The sequence below is a fragment of the Cupressus sempervirens genome, chromosome 7 (genome assembly GCF_028749045.1).
Source record: "Cupressus sempervirens isolate cs-2001-9-10 chromosome 7, ASM2874904v1, whole genome shotgun sequence".
NCBI classification, from domain to species: Eukaryota; Viridiplantae; Streptophyta; class Pinopsida; order Cupressales; family Cupressaceae; genus Cupressus; species Cupressus sempervirens.
The window spans coordinates 898,683,844-898,699,276 of NC_143124.1; the positions used below are offsets into that span (position 1 = coordinate 898,683,844).

Below are 15,433 nucleotides of genomic sequence, written 5' to 3' on the forward strand. Positions count from 1 at the left end.
CGCAAGTGGTGCCGTTATTTTCTACTAATATGCAAAGTTTTTTGTCCCACGGTTAACTACTCACCCAATAAAACAGGACAAATCCAACGACGAACAACGACCATTTTCTGGTTTTTCGCTTCCGGAGATTTGAGTTCTTCTTGTTTCTCTGAAGATATCGAAATTATCTGGTCTGGAATTTATGCTAAGATGAGGATTCTGAAGGGGTGAAGAGATTGAGAGAACAAAAAAAATGGCGTTGTTTACTCTGCAACAGCGGCTTTGGATGAAGGTTTCAAAGATTGGGCATGTGAATTTGGTGGGTGGAAACCATACCGCTGCAAGATTTTGCTCGCGATAACAAGCTCGGAAGGATTTTCCTTTGGTTTTTTGAACAGATTCAAAGATCTATTCGTTTGCTTTTTGTGAAAAAAAAGATTCCGTGTTTTGTACAGGATTCTGTGTTTTGTACAAATGGTGGAAGGATTGGGTTTGAGGAAGGGGTCCGGGGAGGGGTATGATAAATTCTGCGGGGAAATGGAGGCCAAGGAAAATCACGGTGGCTTCGGAAAGTGTCCCAGGAAACTGAGTTTTTGGACTCGTGTTCTGCTGTTTACAATGGCGGTCACAGTGCTGAGATTTGTTTATGTGATGGTTGAAGAAGGGGTCTGCGATGAGGGAGGGAGTTATTGTTTTCTGGATTTGAATCCGTTAGGGTATGGTAAAAAGCCCTCGAAAATGCCTGGTCAGGCGTTCAAATCCCACGAAGTGTATATTCAGATGCAGCTGAACAAGAGCGTGAATCCGGAGCTTCAGAGGCTGTGGACGACAAAGGAATGGAGGCAAAAGGTGGATGAGTTTTCCGTCTTCTTTCAGGGTTTCATGGAGGAAGGTCTGCTTAAATCTGAGAACAAAGCTCTCTGTGTCGGAGCAAAGGAAGGGCAACAGGTTCTTGCTTTGAGAGAAATCGGGGTTTCCGACGCCGTGGGAATCGATCCCGTGCCCTCTCCGCCGCTGGTAATGGAGGGCGGTTTTCAGAACCAGCCTTTCGAGGACTCTACCTTCGATTTTGTGTATTCCGATGTCTTTGATCCGAAATTTGCAGAGGAAATCTCGCGGATTATGAAGCCGGGAGGAATCGCTGTTCTTCGGATGCAGGATATGTATAGTATCGATTCTTTAATTCTTTCATTTTTTAGGAATTTTAGCGTTGTTCGTTCCGCAAAGTGGGAAGGATTTGCTGAGATTGTGCTGAAGAAAAGTGTAAATATTGTGGATTTTGAGGTTGAGGAAAAGGGGAACTGTTCTGCGAAGGGATGGAAAGGGGATGTAATGGAGCAGGCGGAGCCGCTGATTGAGACGGAGCCATTGAAGCCCTGGATTACGCTCAAAGCGAATCTGAAGAACATAAAATATCTTCCGACGATTGCAGACATCGGGAGCCGAAGAAATTACCATTATGTAGATGTAGGCGCAAGGTCATATGGATCCAGCATCGGCAGCTGGTTCAAGAAAAGGTATCCGAAGCAAAACAAGACATTCAATGTGTACGCCATTGAAGCAGATGAGTCCTTCTATGGCGATTACCAGAAGAGAAAGGGGGTGAAGCTTTTGCCCTATGCGGCCTGGGTGAGAAATGAGACCCTGAGCTTTGAAATCAACAGGGACGCTGGCGCCGCCATTGAAGCTAAAGGAATGGGCAGAATCCAGCCCACCAACACCAGCAATTCCAGTGTTTTTGCAGGAAACAAGAGTGTTAAAACAGTCCAGGCTTTCGATTTCGCTGACTGGCTGAAGAACACGGTCTCTGCGGATGATTTTGTTGTGATGAAGATGGATGTGGAGGGCACCGAGTTCGATCTGGTGCCGCGGCTGATGGAAACAGGGGCTATTTGCTTGATTGACGAGCTGTTTCTTGAGTGCCATTACAATCGATGGCAGAAATGTTGCCCTGAAAGGAGCCCCAAATATCAGAGAAGTTATGGAGCGTGTTTGGATTTGTTTAATTCTCTCCGTAGTAATGGAGTCCTCGTACATCAATGGTGGTGACTGCTGATTACAGTACGTCAATCAGATTGATTTTCTCTTGATCTTAAAATGTTTTTCATTGAACTCGACTTTTTTTCGGTGTCGCTGAAATTGTACTTGACATTATGTCTTGAAATAGTAAGTAGAAGAATATGACTACAAATTGTTTTCTGTATCATCCTGATTTTCTTCTGTTTTTGCGCATGGTTTGCTGGATTGTTTTCCGGGAAGAACATGAGTTCTGAAAACCGCCGAATCATCTGAAATGCCTACTGTAATTTTGAAATTTTGGGTGATAATTACGGGAAAAAAATCATGTTTGTCAGAATGAATCGGACTTTTTTTTGGCTGTTCCAGCGTGGAATTGAGTTGTGAACAGAGTGTCTTTTTATTGTTTTCTCCTTTAGACAGCAGTTGATCCCGTGAGTGGATTTATTTGACGGCGGCTAAGAAATTAAGCAGGCGGTCACATGACGCGGGGGCTTTTTCAGTATTTATGAGTATGGAGCGTGGACTCATATATTGTGGATTTTTATACTGAAAAATAGGATAATCAGTGGTATTAAATTTTCAGTTGACTAAGAGGGTTTCCTGTCATATGATTAAACGAACAGTTTTTTTTATTTTATGTTATGATGTTTCACTTCTGTGTTGATTCATTTTCATGAGATTGGGTTGCTAATAGCAATATTACAATTGTTTTGTACTATTAAATTAAATCATTGTAATTGAACTTTTGATTTAAAACAAGAAAAAATTGGCAAGGCAAATGTATCATAGTTAAGATTTATTAATAATCTTGAAATTAAATGATTATAGTTATATGTCATATTATGAATTATGTATTTATTTATGCAATTTAAATATTCTAGCTTTTTCATGTATATATGGACTGCTAAATTTGTCTTTATCTATTTCTTATATAAGTAATAGACTATAGTCAAAATATTATTATTGAGTTAATAAGTTTATAAATACTATTCTATTTGGTGTTGGAAGGAAAGAACAATGCTAATCAACATATTACACTTAAGGACAACTTCAAAAAAGCTGGAGGAAGGTATACCTCTAATTCATACCTCCTCTTTTTATTGGAGGTTAGCATATAATACAATGTCTTTATATAGTTGATATGGAACAATCCAAAGTCATTTTTTTTATGAATAGTTGTTGATTTGGGCTACTAGTATATTACTTTATTAATAGAAAATGACTATTCATCACAAAAAAAAAAATCTAACAAATTTAGAAATTAACAAAATGAGTTTGAGAATTCTCTTTCAGCTAAGTATGCTGTACAAATAATCACATACAATTTGAAGTAATTGTCTTTGTTTGACATCAATCTTATTAATTTTTTCCTTTAAATTGTTGAAGTAGAAAACTTATTGATTTTACTCTTCTTTCCACTCAATTATATTAATAAAAAAATTCCTAAAATATAATTAATAGACATTTATCTATTCATAAAAAAAAACATACATCTCAATGTCCAGCAATGAGAATGAAGATGTTATTTATTTTATAGAATATTTTCTTGATATAAATGTTTCTATGTATAATAATATTTAAATATTTATTTTAAGAACTTAGAAAAAAGAAATGGGATTAGATTGAAATAAGTATTTGCTTTTTAAATTTTGGTACAGGTTCACAAGAAAGGAAGAGAAATATTGTTGTTATATGCGAGGAAGAAATGTAGGGCCATGTCTATGTCGACATCAAAACGACAATTCTTAAACAAATTTTAATGTAGAATATAGTTTAAAAATAATTTTTAATTTAATTTTTAAAAGAGTAAAATGCCGATTTGATGCAGGCATAGACATTGGTGAAATGTAGGCGGGTGCATTATGAAAGCGGAAAGGACGGTCAAAGCCACGTGAAGCTCACAAGTAACAACCAAAACTGGCCAATCAAACTCATTCCATTTTAAAAACGGCATAACTTCAATACCAAGAAATTCGTGACCAAATTGAGAATATATTTGCTAAATTTTAATTGTTTACTTTTCCAATTCTCATTCATTGACAGGACCGCCCATTCCTTGCCATCTCAGTCTCAGTTCAATGAATTCCCGCCCATATCTATAAGTCAGTCAAGTAACAGAAAAGCGAATTCGCGGCCTTGAAACGTTAGTTGTAGGGAATCTCGTATTCCATCTTTTGACTTTTGGCGTTTCTTTTTACGTGTTCAACGGCTACAAGTAGAATCTGACACATACGCTAGAGGCGGCAGCTTTAATTGCTGTAATTTATTCCTACGTGGCAATTATTAGAAAGTCGATAAGCTGGCATTAAATGATGCATGCCATGGAATTATGTGCCGACGTGGATTTCGTCGTGTAGTGGAGGCATCCAGCTGTCAGATGTGGACGGCGATCGCGTGACTTAATATGATTTGGGGATGACTCGTCTTCTTCTCTTAGTGGGCCCATTGACAACTAGATAATTAAAGGTTGGTGGGCCCATTTTAAAAGTAAATTAAAATAGTGGATGACAAAGATTGAATCTTTCGTGCTTTTTGGGGTAGCTTGCGTGTGGACGAAGCAAAGATGGGATATGGGACTTTTTCCATAATTTTATTTTATTTTTAATTTAATTTTGTTTTGAATTTTGGTAAAATGTACCCTTGACCAAAATTGACTAAAATCTAAAACAACATATTTTGTCAAAATTTTGGTATTTGTAATCTAAAACAACAACAAAATTGAGAAAAAATTATGGTGTTCGGAGATCCGGCTTTTTTTTGCATTCTATCAAGCATAGCCTATGCCACCTTCATCTACCTTCCAGTCACAAATGATTTACTTTTGTTTAGTTTCTTAAATAACTTTTATTTATTTACATTAAAACAATTTTTTAAATTTAAATTAAAACAAATCTATTGAAGGTGACATATATAAGAATAGTTTTTTTTAGTGGTTTTATATATGTTGAAAAATTTAATGCTAATCTCTGTTTTAAGAATGACTTTGTAATTAATTTTTGTCATAAACATTTCAGATCATACTCCATGATCCATCATACCTTGATCTATTAGAGGGAACGAGTCAATCATTGTACACAATGCCACCATGTTAACCATTACCTCTCTCTAATTACCACCCAAAAAATCTCTAATACCTTATGTATGCAATGCCACCATGTTGACCGTACCTTTTTCTCCAATTACCACCCAAAAACTCTCTGGTACATGCACAAGAACATACCAAAACTAATGACCATGAACACCTACCTATAGGCATTCATTTTTTGGGTCATTTTTTAGTTTTCTAGATTGCTCATTGGTCCATTTGTTGGCTATTGGGGGGTCTTAGTGGCGGGTATCGGGCAAACGTTTTAAAATGACACTTTTAGACCACTGAGCTTTACGAGTTCTAAAGAGAGCTCCGTAAATTCAAGAAAGCCAAAAGGTTAACTTTAAGCTCCTCATTCACCTATGGAGGTTCACTGAAAAAAATGACAAATTTCAATATACAAATTAGGAACTATAGGTGCACCAAATTAGCCTAGGCGATCACTCACTGAAAAAAATGACAAATTTTAACATATAGATTAGGAACTGTAGGTGCACCAAATTATTATGCCGAGAGGCGTTCTATACAATGGCAGCACAAATGCCTAGCACGAGAATATGCCAAGATTCCTTGTCAATAAAAAAGAATTGGGAGCGGTTACAAACTTCCAAATTAAATATTAAAAAAGAATTCCCGAAATAATAGCAGGCCGAAATAATAGGAAGCCAAATGGAGGGCGAAATAATAGGCCCGAAAAAGTAGGACCCGAAAAAATAGGGCCCGAAAAAATAGGAGCGAAATAATTTCAATATGATTTTTTTTTGTTAAATATAATTTTGCATGCACATTCATGCTTATTTTTTGTGGGAAGTGGGGGAATTTGAAACAAATTCGTGGAATGTGAAGAGACGTCTGTTGGGGGATACGAGGAGCCTCTCAGAAGTTATAAAACCAAGGCTCCTCATTTCATTTTCATTTTATGTTTTTGCAAGAAGGAAGAGGTGGAGGTTATTGGAGGATTAGATTGGAGTTTTTGAATAGGAGTAAATTGAAGTTTTGGAGTAACATTTTTGCAGGTGAGATTTCTATTTTTTATTTACATTTTCATTTAGATTTAGATGTAGATGTAACTTGAAATTCAAAATTAGTTATAATATTCTACTTTGATTTAGATTTCAATTTTAATTAATTTTATTTAGATTTAGAATTCTGTTCATAACTATTTAGGCTTGCATTTAATAGTTTAGTCTTGCATGCTTGATTTAGATTTAGATTTGTATTCAAAATCTATTTGATATATATATTTTATAATACTTTTCATTGTTAATGGTGCTTGATGGGAGTTTTTTAGGGGTATCTTCTTTTCTATTTCTGAAATATTTTGGTCCAATATGTACTTTCCTAACTAGATCTATCCATTTTCTTCTGATTCATGCATGGAGCTTCCTAACGCTATTAGCGCGTTGCTGGGACTGAATGGGAATGGATTAAAGATAAATGACTGACTCTGGATCTAGATATGCATTTGGAATTGGCTCTACTGCGGCTCCAATTTATAGGTTCCTTCCTGCTACCTATTCTTTCGATGGTTTAATCTGGTTAAGTGCGGATTGAGAGGTTCTAGCTCATTCCCACTGGTTTGTAATTTTGTCACGATGTCTAGCGTGTGGCATTCTGATGGGATTCTTCATTGGAAAATGGTGCGAATAATTATGTCAATGCTGAACGACTTGTCCAATGTGATAATTGCTCTAGATATAGAATGCGGCCATGGTGATTTTCTTAGCAATACAATTGAAAAAAAGGGAAATCTGGTATTAACACAATGTTATAGGAAATCTCTGAGCAGAAATGCTTATAAATACATTCAAATTTCTTTTGTAACTCATAATATCAATCTCACTTTTTCTTGTGCTCCTTTAGTCTAAGAAAGATAACAGATTGGAGTAACAAATTGCTTCTGTAACAATAGTTGCAGGTGCAATTATTTTAGCAATTTTGGGCATTCTAACTATTCTTGTGATGGGTACTTATGTTTTAGTTCTTAGATTATGTGATTTGGTTGTATTTAGAGTCTTTTTAATAATTTTTGAAACTACTATTAAATATAATAATAAAGATTAATTTAATGTTAAATATAACATGCTACAACACTTATCAAAAATATCAAAAACACAATTGCTACAGCAAAACGAGAATGGAGAAAAAACTTCAGTTTTTGTATTAATTCGTCTGCTTAAAATATATTACAATTGCCATATTTTATATTGAGAAATGCCTCATATGGACTTTTGCATGCTTATTTAACTACACTACAATTAAGACTAACTTTGTACTTAATCTAATTTTATCGAATGAGACTGGCCCAAGATTCCTATGTAACTGTTGTCATAACAAACATAGACAGCTGTAGAACTTGTGATTAATAATTTATAACTGCTTGATTCTCCGTATTTCATGCGTAAATTCATGATTCTAAAAACTCAAAGTTCAAACTGCATGTTACATTCTCTTCCTTATTTGGTGAATTGGTGCATGACTATTAGATTAAACGATGCATGGAAGAGACAAAACACTGAAAGAAATTACTCTTTTCTTATTATTATTGTTGCTGCTATTTTTAAATTTTTTTAAAATTATTGTTAGTCTTGATGTTGATTTTAATTTTATTATTACAAATATTGATTATTAATATCTCTGAGTTCATCCAAAGAATAGTACTAAATCTAGAAAAACTTAGTAATAACAGTTTGAGATAACTGCAGAAAGTTTTTATTTTCACAAATATTCTCTTTCTTTTGAAAATCTACTATTATTTTGGTAATGAATTGTAAAGTAGAAAGGAAAAACTTTCTGTAAATCTTTTTTGGTTACTGTTTCGCTTGCAGTTTTCATTTTATATGAAAGTTTATTATTTTTTCAAATCTTAAAAATAAAGATTTTTATATATGTAATTTTATTTTATTATTAAAATAATAAGATTTTGGAGGTTGTAAAATATTGAAGTTTAAAAATTATTTTAGATTTTACAAATGAATTTTAACATAATATTTATATTAAAGAAAGAAAAGATAATAAAATTGTTACTTAAATCAAATATAAAAATGATAAAATTTTACCTAAATTTATTAATTGTATAAAAAACTATTAAAGATAATTAAGTTCTATTAAATGTACTTGATTTTATATTATAGAAATACAAACAAAAATTATAAATTGGGACAAACTTTAGAAATGAAGTCAAATTTAAAGAGAGACAAATAACATGAGGTGACATGTGTGTGTGTGTGTGTGTGTGTGTGTGTGTGTGTGAGAGAGAGAGAGAGAGAGAGAGAGAGAGAGAGAGAGAGAGAGAGAGAGAGAGAGAATTAACATGAGGCGACATGATACAGAGAAAGAGTGAGATAAATAACATGATGCAATGTGTGTGTGTGTGTGTGTGTGTGTGTGTGTGTGAGAGAGAGAGAGAGAGAGAGAGAGAGAGAGAGAGAGAGAGAGGATAATCTTAGAGGGGGTAGAAGGAAAAGGGGAGAGGGGGAGAGATTCCAAAATAGATGGAGATGGAGATGGTGGAGAGAGAGAGAGGCCATGAGTGAGTGATTGAGAGAGAGAGAGAGAGAGAGAGAGAGAGAGAGAGAGAGTACTAACATGAGGCGACATGATACAGAGAAAGAGTGAGATAAATAACATGATGCAATGTGTGTGTGTGTGTGTGTGTGTGTGTGTGTGTGTGTGAGAGAGAGAGAGAGAGAGAGAGAGAGAGAGAGAGAGAGAGAGAGAGAGAGAGGATAATCTTAGAGGGGGTAGAAGGAAAAAGGGAGAGGGGGAGAGATGAGCCATGGAGAAAAAAAGCATAAGAAGGGTCCAAAATAGATGGAGATGGAGATGGTGGAGAGAGAGAGAGGCCATGAGAGAGATAGATAGAGAGAGAGAGAGAGAGAGAGAGAGAGAGAGAGAGAGAGAGAGAGAGGAGGGGAAGAGGGTGAGAGACATGAGGTAGACATACATAGAGCATTTTAGAGATATATAAACATGAAGATGGTCTGTGTGTGTGTGTGAGTGAGTGAGTGAGTGAGTGAGAGATAGAGAGAGAGAGAGAGAGAGAGAGAGAGAGAGAGAGAGAGAGAGAGAGAGAGAGAGAGAGATCACATGAGGTGATGTGGTAGAGAGAAAGAGTGAGACAAGGGGGAGAGAGTGAGAGACATGAGGTAGACATAGATAGATGTAGTGAAAAATAAGGAGGGAGAAAGAGCAGGGCGGGAGAGAGAGAGAGAGAGAGAGAGAGAGAGAGAGAGAGAGAGAGAGAGAGAGAGAGAGAGAGAGAGATGATTAGAGGGGGCAGGAGATGTAGATATATAGAAGGGGAGTAGGGAGAGATGAGCTAAATAAGAAAAAGAATATATAAGGCCCTAAAGAGATGTAGACAATGATAGGGAGAGGAAGAGTATGACAGATAGTGATAGACAATGACAATAATTATGGAGGGAGAGATGTATATATGTAGAGAAAGAGATGGACAAAGAGAACAACGTAGGGGGAGTGGGGAGGGTATACATTATTGGGGGGGGGATTATAGAATGGGACATGTGAGAGAGAGTGTGATTACAATTAACCCTAACCCTAACTCTAAATTATAATTATAATTTAGAGTAACAATATTTATTAATTATAATTTTATTAGCTATAATATGATTAGTAACCCAAAAATTATCTTAACAGCAATAATAACACAAACCCTAACTCTAACTCTAACTAGATAATTCTAACCCTAACCCTAACCCTAACCCTAACCCTAACCCTAACTCTATCTCTAACTTTAATTCTCCCCCTAACCCTAACCTTAACCCTTTATAATCCTAAATCTAATGCTAATTCTAACCCTAACCCTAATTCTAATCCTAATCCTAGCCCTAACTCTTACCCTAACCCTAAATCTAATCAGGTAACTTTAACCTTAACCCTAATCTAACCCTAATCACAACTCTATCTCTAACTTTAACTCTAACTCTAACTTGAACCCTAACTCTAACTCTAACTCTAATTCTAACTCTAACTCTTATATGAACACTAACACTAACACTACCTCTAATTTTAACTCTAACTCTAATTGTAACCCTAACCCTAATGCTAATCCTAACCATAACCCTAACACTAACCTTAACCCTAACCCTAATGCTAACCCTAACCATAACCCTAACACTAATCGTAACCCTATCTCTAACACTAATTCTAATCCTAACCTTAATTCTAACCCTAAATATAACCCTAACTCTAACTCTAACTCTAACTCCAACCCTTATTCGAACTCTAATTCTAACTCTATCTCTAACCCTAACCCTAACTCTTATTCTAACCCTAACACTGACCCTAACTATATTTGTAACTCTAATTCTAACCCTCACCCTAATTCTTACCCTTATCCTAACCCTAACTCTATCTCTATTCCTAACTATATTTCTAACCCTAACCCTAATCCCAACTCTAACTCTAATTTTAAACCTAACCCTAACCCTAACTGTAACTCTAACCCTAACTGTAACTCTAACCCTAACAAGAACCCTAATTCTAATTCAAACCCTATCCCTTACCCTAATTTTCATCCTAATGCTAACCCTAACTTTAACTCTAACCCTAACCCTAACCTTAACACTAACCCTAACCTTAATTTAACCTTAACCCTAACCTTAACTCTAACACTAACCCTAACCCTAACTTTAACACTAACCTTAACCGTAAACATTAATTTGTCCCTAACTGTAACCCTAAATCTAACTCTACCATAATTGGACTCTAACCATAACCCTAACCCTAACTTTAATCTTGGCTTAAAACTTTTCCCTAACCATAACTCTATAACCTTAACCCTTACTCAAGCCCTAACCCTAACCCTAACCCTAACCCTGGCCCTACTATAACCCTAACCCTAACCATAACCATAAGTCTAATCCTAACCTTAACCATGAGCATAACTCTAACCCTAAACTTAACCATAAACATAACTCTATGCCTAACTCTAACCCTAAATCTAACTCTACCATAACTAGACTCTAACCCTAACCCTAACCCTAACTTTAACCCTAACTAAAACCCTAACCCTAATCCTAAACCTAACCTTAACCTTGACTCAAACCCTAACCCTATCCCTACAATAACCCTAACTCGAGCCCTATAATAACCCTAACCTTAACCATGAGCATAACTCTAACCCTAAATCTAACACTACCATAATTGGACTCTAACCCTAACCCTTACCCTTACTTTAATCTTGACTCAAACCCTAACCTTCACTCTAACCTTAACCTTGACTCAAACCCTAACCCTAGCCTTACTATAACACTAACCCTAACCCTAACCATAACTCTCACCCTAACCTTAACTATGACCATAACTCTAACCCTAACCTTAACCATAAACATAACTCTAATCCAAACCTTAACCATAACCATAACTCTACCCCTAACCTTAACCATAAACATAACTCTAACCCAAACCTTAACCATAACTCTAACAATAACCATAACCGTAACTCTAACCCTAACCTTAACCATAACTCAAACCCTAACCCTAACTCTAGCCCTAACCCTAAACCTTATTCTATCCCTAAGGTTAACATTAATTGTAATGGTAACTTTGTCCCTAACCATATATCTATGTTTCATTATAACATTTTACATTACAATATGCCAAAAAGAAAATTACCTTTTTAAAACCATAATCCTACCCCTAACTCTAACCCTAAATATAACCCTAACTGTAAATCTAACTCTACCATAATTAGACTCTAATCCTAACCCTAATCCTTAGTTTAACCTTCACTAAAATCGTAACCTAACCCTAACTCTATCCTTAACCCTGACTCAAAACTCTAACTCTAACCTTAACCCTTACTCTAATCTAGATGAAAACCATAGCCCTAACCCTAACCTTAACCCCAACTCAAACCCTTACCCTAACCTTAACCCTGATGTAACTCTATATACAACCCTAACACTAAATATAAACCTAACCTTAAGCATCACCCTAAAACTAACCCTTTCTCTACCCCTTTCTCTAACTCTAACCGTAAATCTAATTTTAACCCTAACCCTAAGCCTAGTTTTAACCCTAATTATAACCCTAATTTAAACTCTAACTCTAGCCCTTATTCGAGCTCCAATTCTAACTCTACCTCTAACTCAACCCCTAACTCTAATTCTAATCCTAACCCTAACTATATGTTTAACCTACACCCTTATTCTTACCCTTGCCCTTTCCTTAACCCTAACCCTAACTCTAATTCTAACCCTAACTATATTTGTAACCCAAATTCTAACCCTAATCCTAACATTAACTCTAACGCTAATTCTAAACCTAACTTTAACTATAACCCTAACAAGATTCATAATCCTAAAAATAACCCTAACCCTAACCCTAATGCTAATCCTAACTCTAATTGTAACTCTATTCCTAACCGTAACTCTAACCCTATCCATAACTGAAACCCTAACAATAGCCCCAACCCTAACACTAACCCTAACCCTAACTATAACTCTACTCTTCAATATAACATTTTACGTAACAATAAGCTTAAAATAAAACTAAATTAAAGTGATGCAAATAAACACCATATATAGAATTAAAAAATAAAATATTCAAGAATAATTTTATAGTAAGTTTATACAATTGTATTTAAAAAGAAATAAATAATTCAGCACTTACCTTAGAAAAATAGAAAAAAATTTAAAAATACTTTTCCTATTGCGCCGCGATTGCCACTAGCTTATATATACCTCTATATATATTACGCCGAGAGTAATCGTTCTCGAGGTGCCTATTTTCATTTTCATAAATTCCAACTATGATTAAAATAACCTCGGGATTGAATGAAAATAGGCGCCTCGAAAACGATTACTCTCGGCGTAATATATATAGAGGTATATATAAGCTAGTGGCCTAAACAGGTACAGAATCGCTCCCCCTTGTCATAGAGAGGAGGGAATCTCGTAATCCATCTTTTTAGACTTCTGGACAAAGGACTCTCGACTATCTAGATGTTCGTTGTAATTGTTGAATCTTTTTGTACTCTTTTAACGGCTACAAGTAAGAGTTGAACGTAACATTCTGACACATAAGATAGTGGCCGTGTTGTGGTCCATGAATTGGAGGCTTAAGCTTTAAACCTTCCACGTGTCCACTATAGTGAAGTTGAAAGCTCGCGTTAATGAGAAAGGCCAAGGATTTATATGCTGACGTGGAATTTGCAAAGTAGGCGGAGACATCCAGTTGTTAGATGTGGACTGGTCTTCTTGTCTTTACTCGATATTGGTGGGCCCGCTGAAAACTAAATACTAAATTTAGTAAGCCGTTAAATTAAGAATTAAATTAAATTAATTGGGCGTAGCTTATGTGTTGATAAGGAAAAGACGGGATATGTTAGTTTTCGAGAATTTGATTTAATTATCTCCCATATGACATATGACGTGGCAGGAGAATAACTTTATCCACTTTCAGCCACAAATGATTCGTTTTGTGTAGTTTCTTTCGATAGCTTTTACTTTAATTAACACAAATTTTAGGTTTTAGTACTCAAATATATTTTATGTTTAAATTATTTTTTTCTGATTTGAAGAGGTATTACATATTTTAGATAGAGGAAGTTAACTTTCAAGTTTTTCCTTTATATGAAAATAATATTATACATTCTACTCAACTTTAAGCTCTCTAGCTACATTGAAATGATACTACACACAAAATCTTCAAAGTCTTAACACCATGCAACATATTGATTAATAATTCAAAGGTAGAATTTAAAGGGATGTTTACTAGTTGAGTATGTAGTTATAGAACAAGTTTCTAATTATAAATTAGATCTATATTTATAATATTGATTTTATACAAAGTAAAAGAAGAATGTTTTTATTTTTTTATGGAGATACACATAGCTAGAAATAAAGTGCATTAACATTATATATATATATAAAAGAAAGTTAGTAGTAATATTATTATAGTTAATTTAGAAAAGTAAATTAAAATAATTGAATATATAATATATTATGATATATTTTATATTTTATATATTCATTTTAAAAGAAAATTAATGCAATAGATTCCTTTTGAAAATAAAAATACTTGTCACTACATATGTTATAATTTTAATATGATCAAAATACATGTTTTTGATCAAGTAATTAAAATTAAATTTAGGATTGAAATTAAGTTTTGATTTCCATCAACATTAGCATAAGTTTTATCCTTAAGGTTAGATTATAATTCTAAAAAGAGAAAAGGTCGTAATAAGAGTTATATATATTCTATACTTTATATAGGGAAGTCGAGAGTTAGAGATTTATCAAGGCTTTAAATATTTTTAATATATAGTTAATTTATCGCTTATTAAGCTAAAGCCTTAAGAACTCTCTATCTCTATCTATATCTCACTCTTATGTCTCCTTATCTCTCATCCTCTCACTTTATGTCTACCTCATGTCTCATCCTCATCATCTTGTATCAGTCTCTCTCTCTCTCTCTCTCTCTCACACACACACACACACACACACACACACACACACACACACACACACACACACACACACAACGTCTCCATGTATTTTGGGCCTAAATTATCCTTTTTTCATATTTACCTCATCTCTCCACACTCCCCCTTCTACCTTTCTTCCATCTTACTCCTCTCTCTCTCTCTCTCTCTCTCTCTCTCTCTCTCTCTCTCTCTCTCTCTCTCTCTCGACATGCATACATATCTCCCCCCAAAATTATTCTCTTTCCATCTCTCCCCACTCTCCTCTCAGCATCTCTTCCCCCTATATACACCCTCCTCCACTCTCTCTATTCTCCCATCTTCCTTCCCTCATCACCATGTCAATCTATCACATGCCCTAGTCTCTCTCTCTCTCTCTCTCTCTCTCTCAAACATCATATCCATCTATTTTGGACCCCAATTATCATCTTTATATATTTACCTCATCTCTCCCCACTCCCCCTTCTCCATTTCTTCCATCTCCCTCCCACTGTAACTATTGCTTCCCCCTAATTACTCATATATATTTTTACCTTATTTTTGTATGCCAAAAATGTGACATACTTCTCTAAGACATTCTACCCAATCAATTAGGAACCTTGAATGGTGATCAAAACATAGTCCAGGAAGATGCAAAGGATGTTGGTACAAGCAAAAATGGGAAAATATCGAAATCCATTTTTCAGTATTTTCTATGTTCTAGTATTTTGCATTTTCAGAGGTCTCTAGGGCATTTCTGATCTTCGATAGGCCAAGAAGTCATAGTGCTACCCTTAAGAATTCAGATAATAAATGTAGAACTCTAGAATATCTTTCCAGAAATTTTGATGGTTAGTGATTTTGAGCTATGAGTAGAAAGTTATGACTTCTACAAGTAGACATAAATTTTAATA

The 15,433-nt window shown here is 35.0% G+C and overlaps 1 protein-coding gene across 1 annotated transcript; it reads left to right on the forward strand.

Annotated features, from left to right (window-relative positions):
* The first annotated feature begins 323 nt into the window (after window positions 1-323).
* LOC149550390 (uncharacterized) lies at window positions 324-2,335 on the forward strand. Its single transcript, XM_089793418.1, has 2 exons — window positions 324-2,040; window positions 2,239-2,335. Exon 1 carries the CDS (start codon window positions 454-456, stop codon window positions 2,026-2,028), a length of 1,575 nt encoding a protein of 524 aa, XP_089649544.1. The 5' UTR covers window positions 324-453; the 3' UTR covers window positions 2,029-2,040; window positions 2,239-2,335.
* Window positions 2,336-15,433: the final 13,098 nt, after the last annotated feature.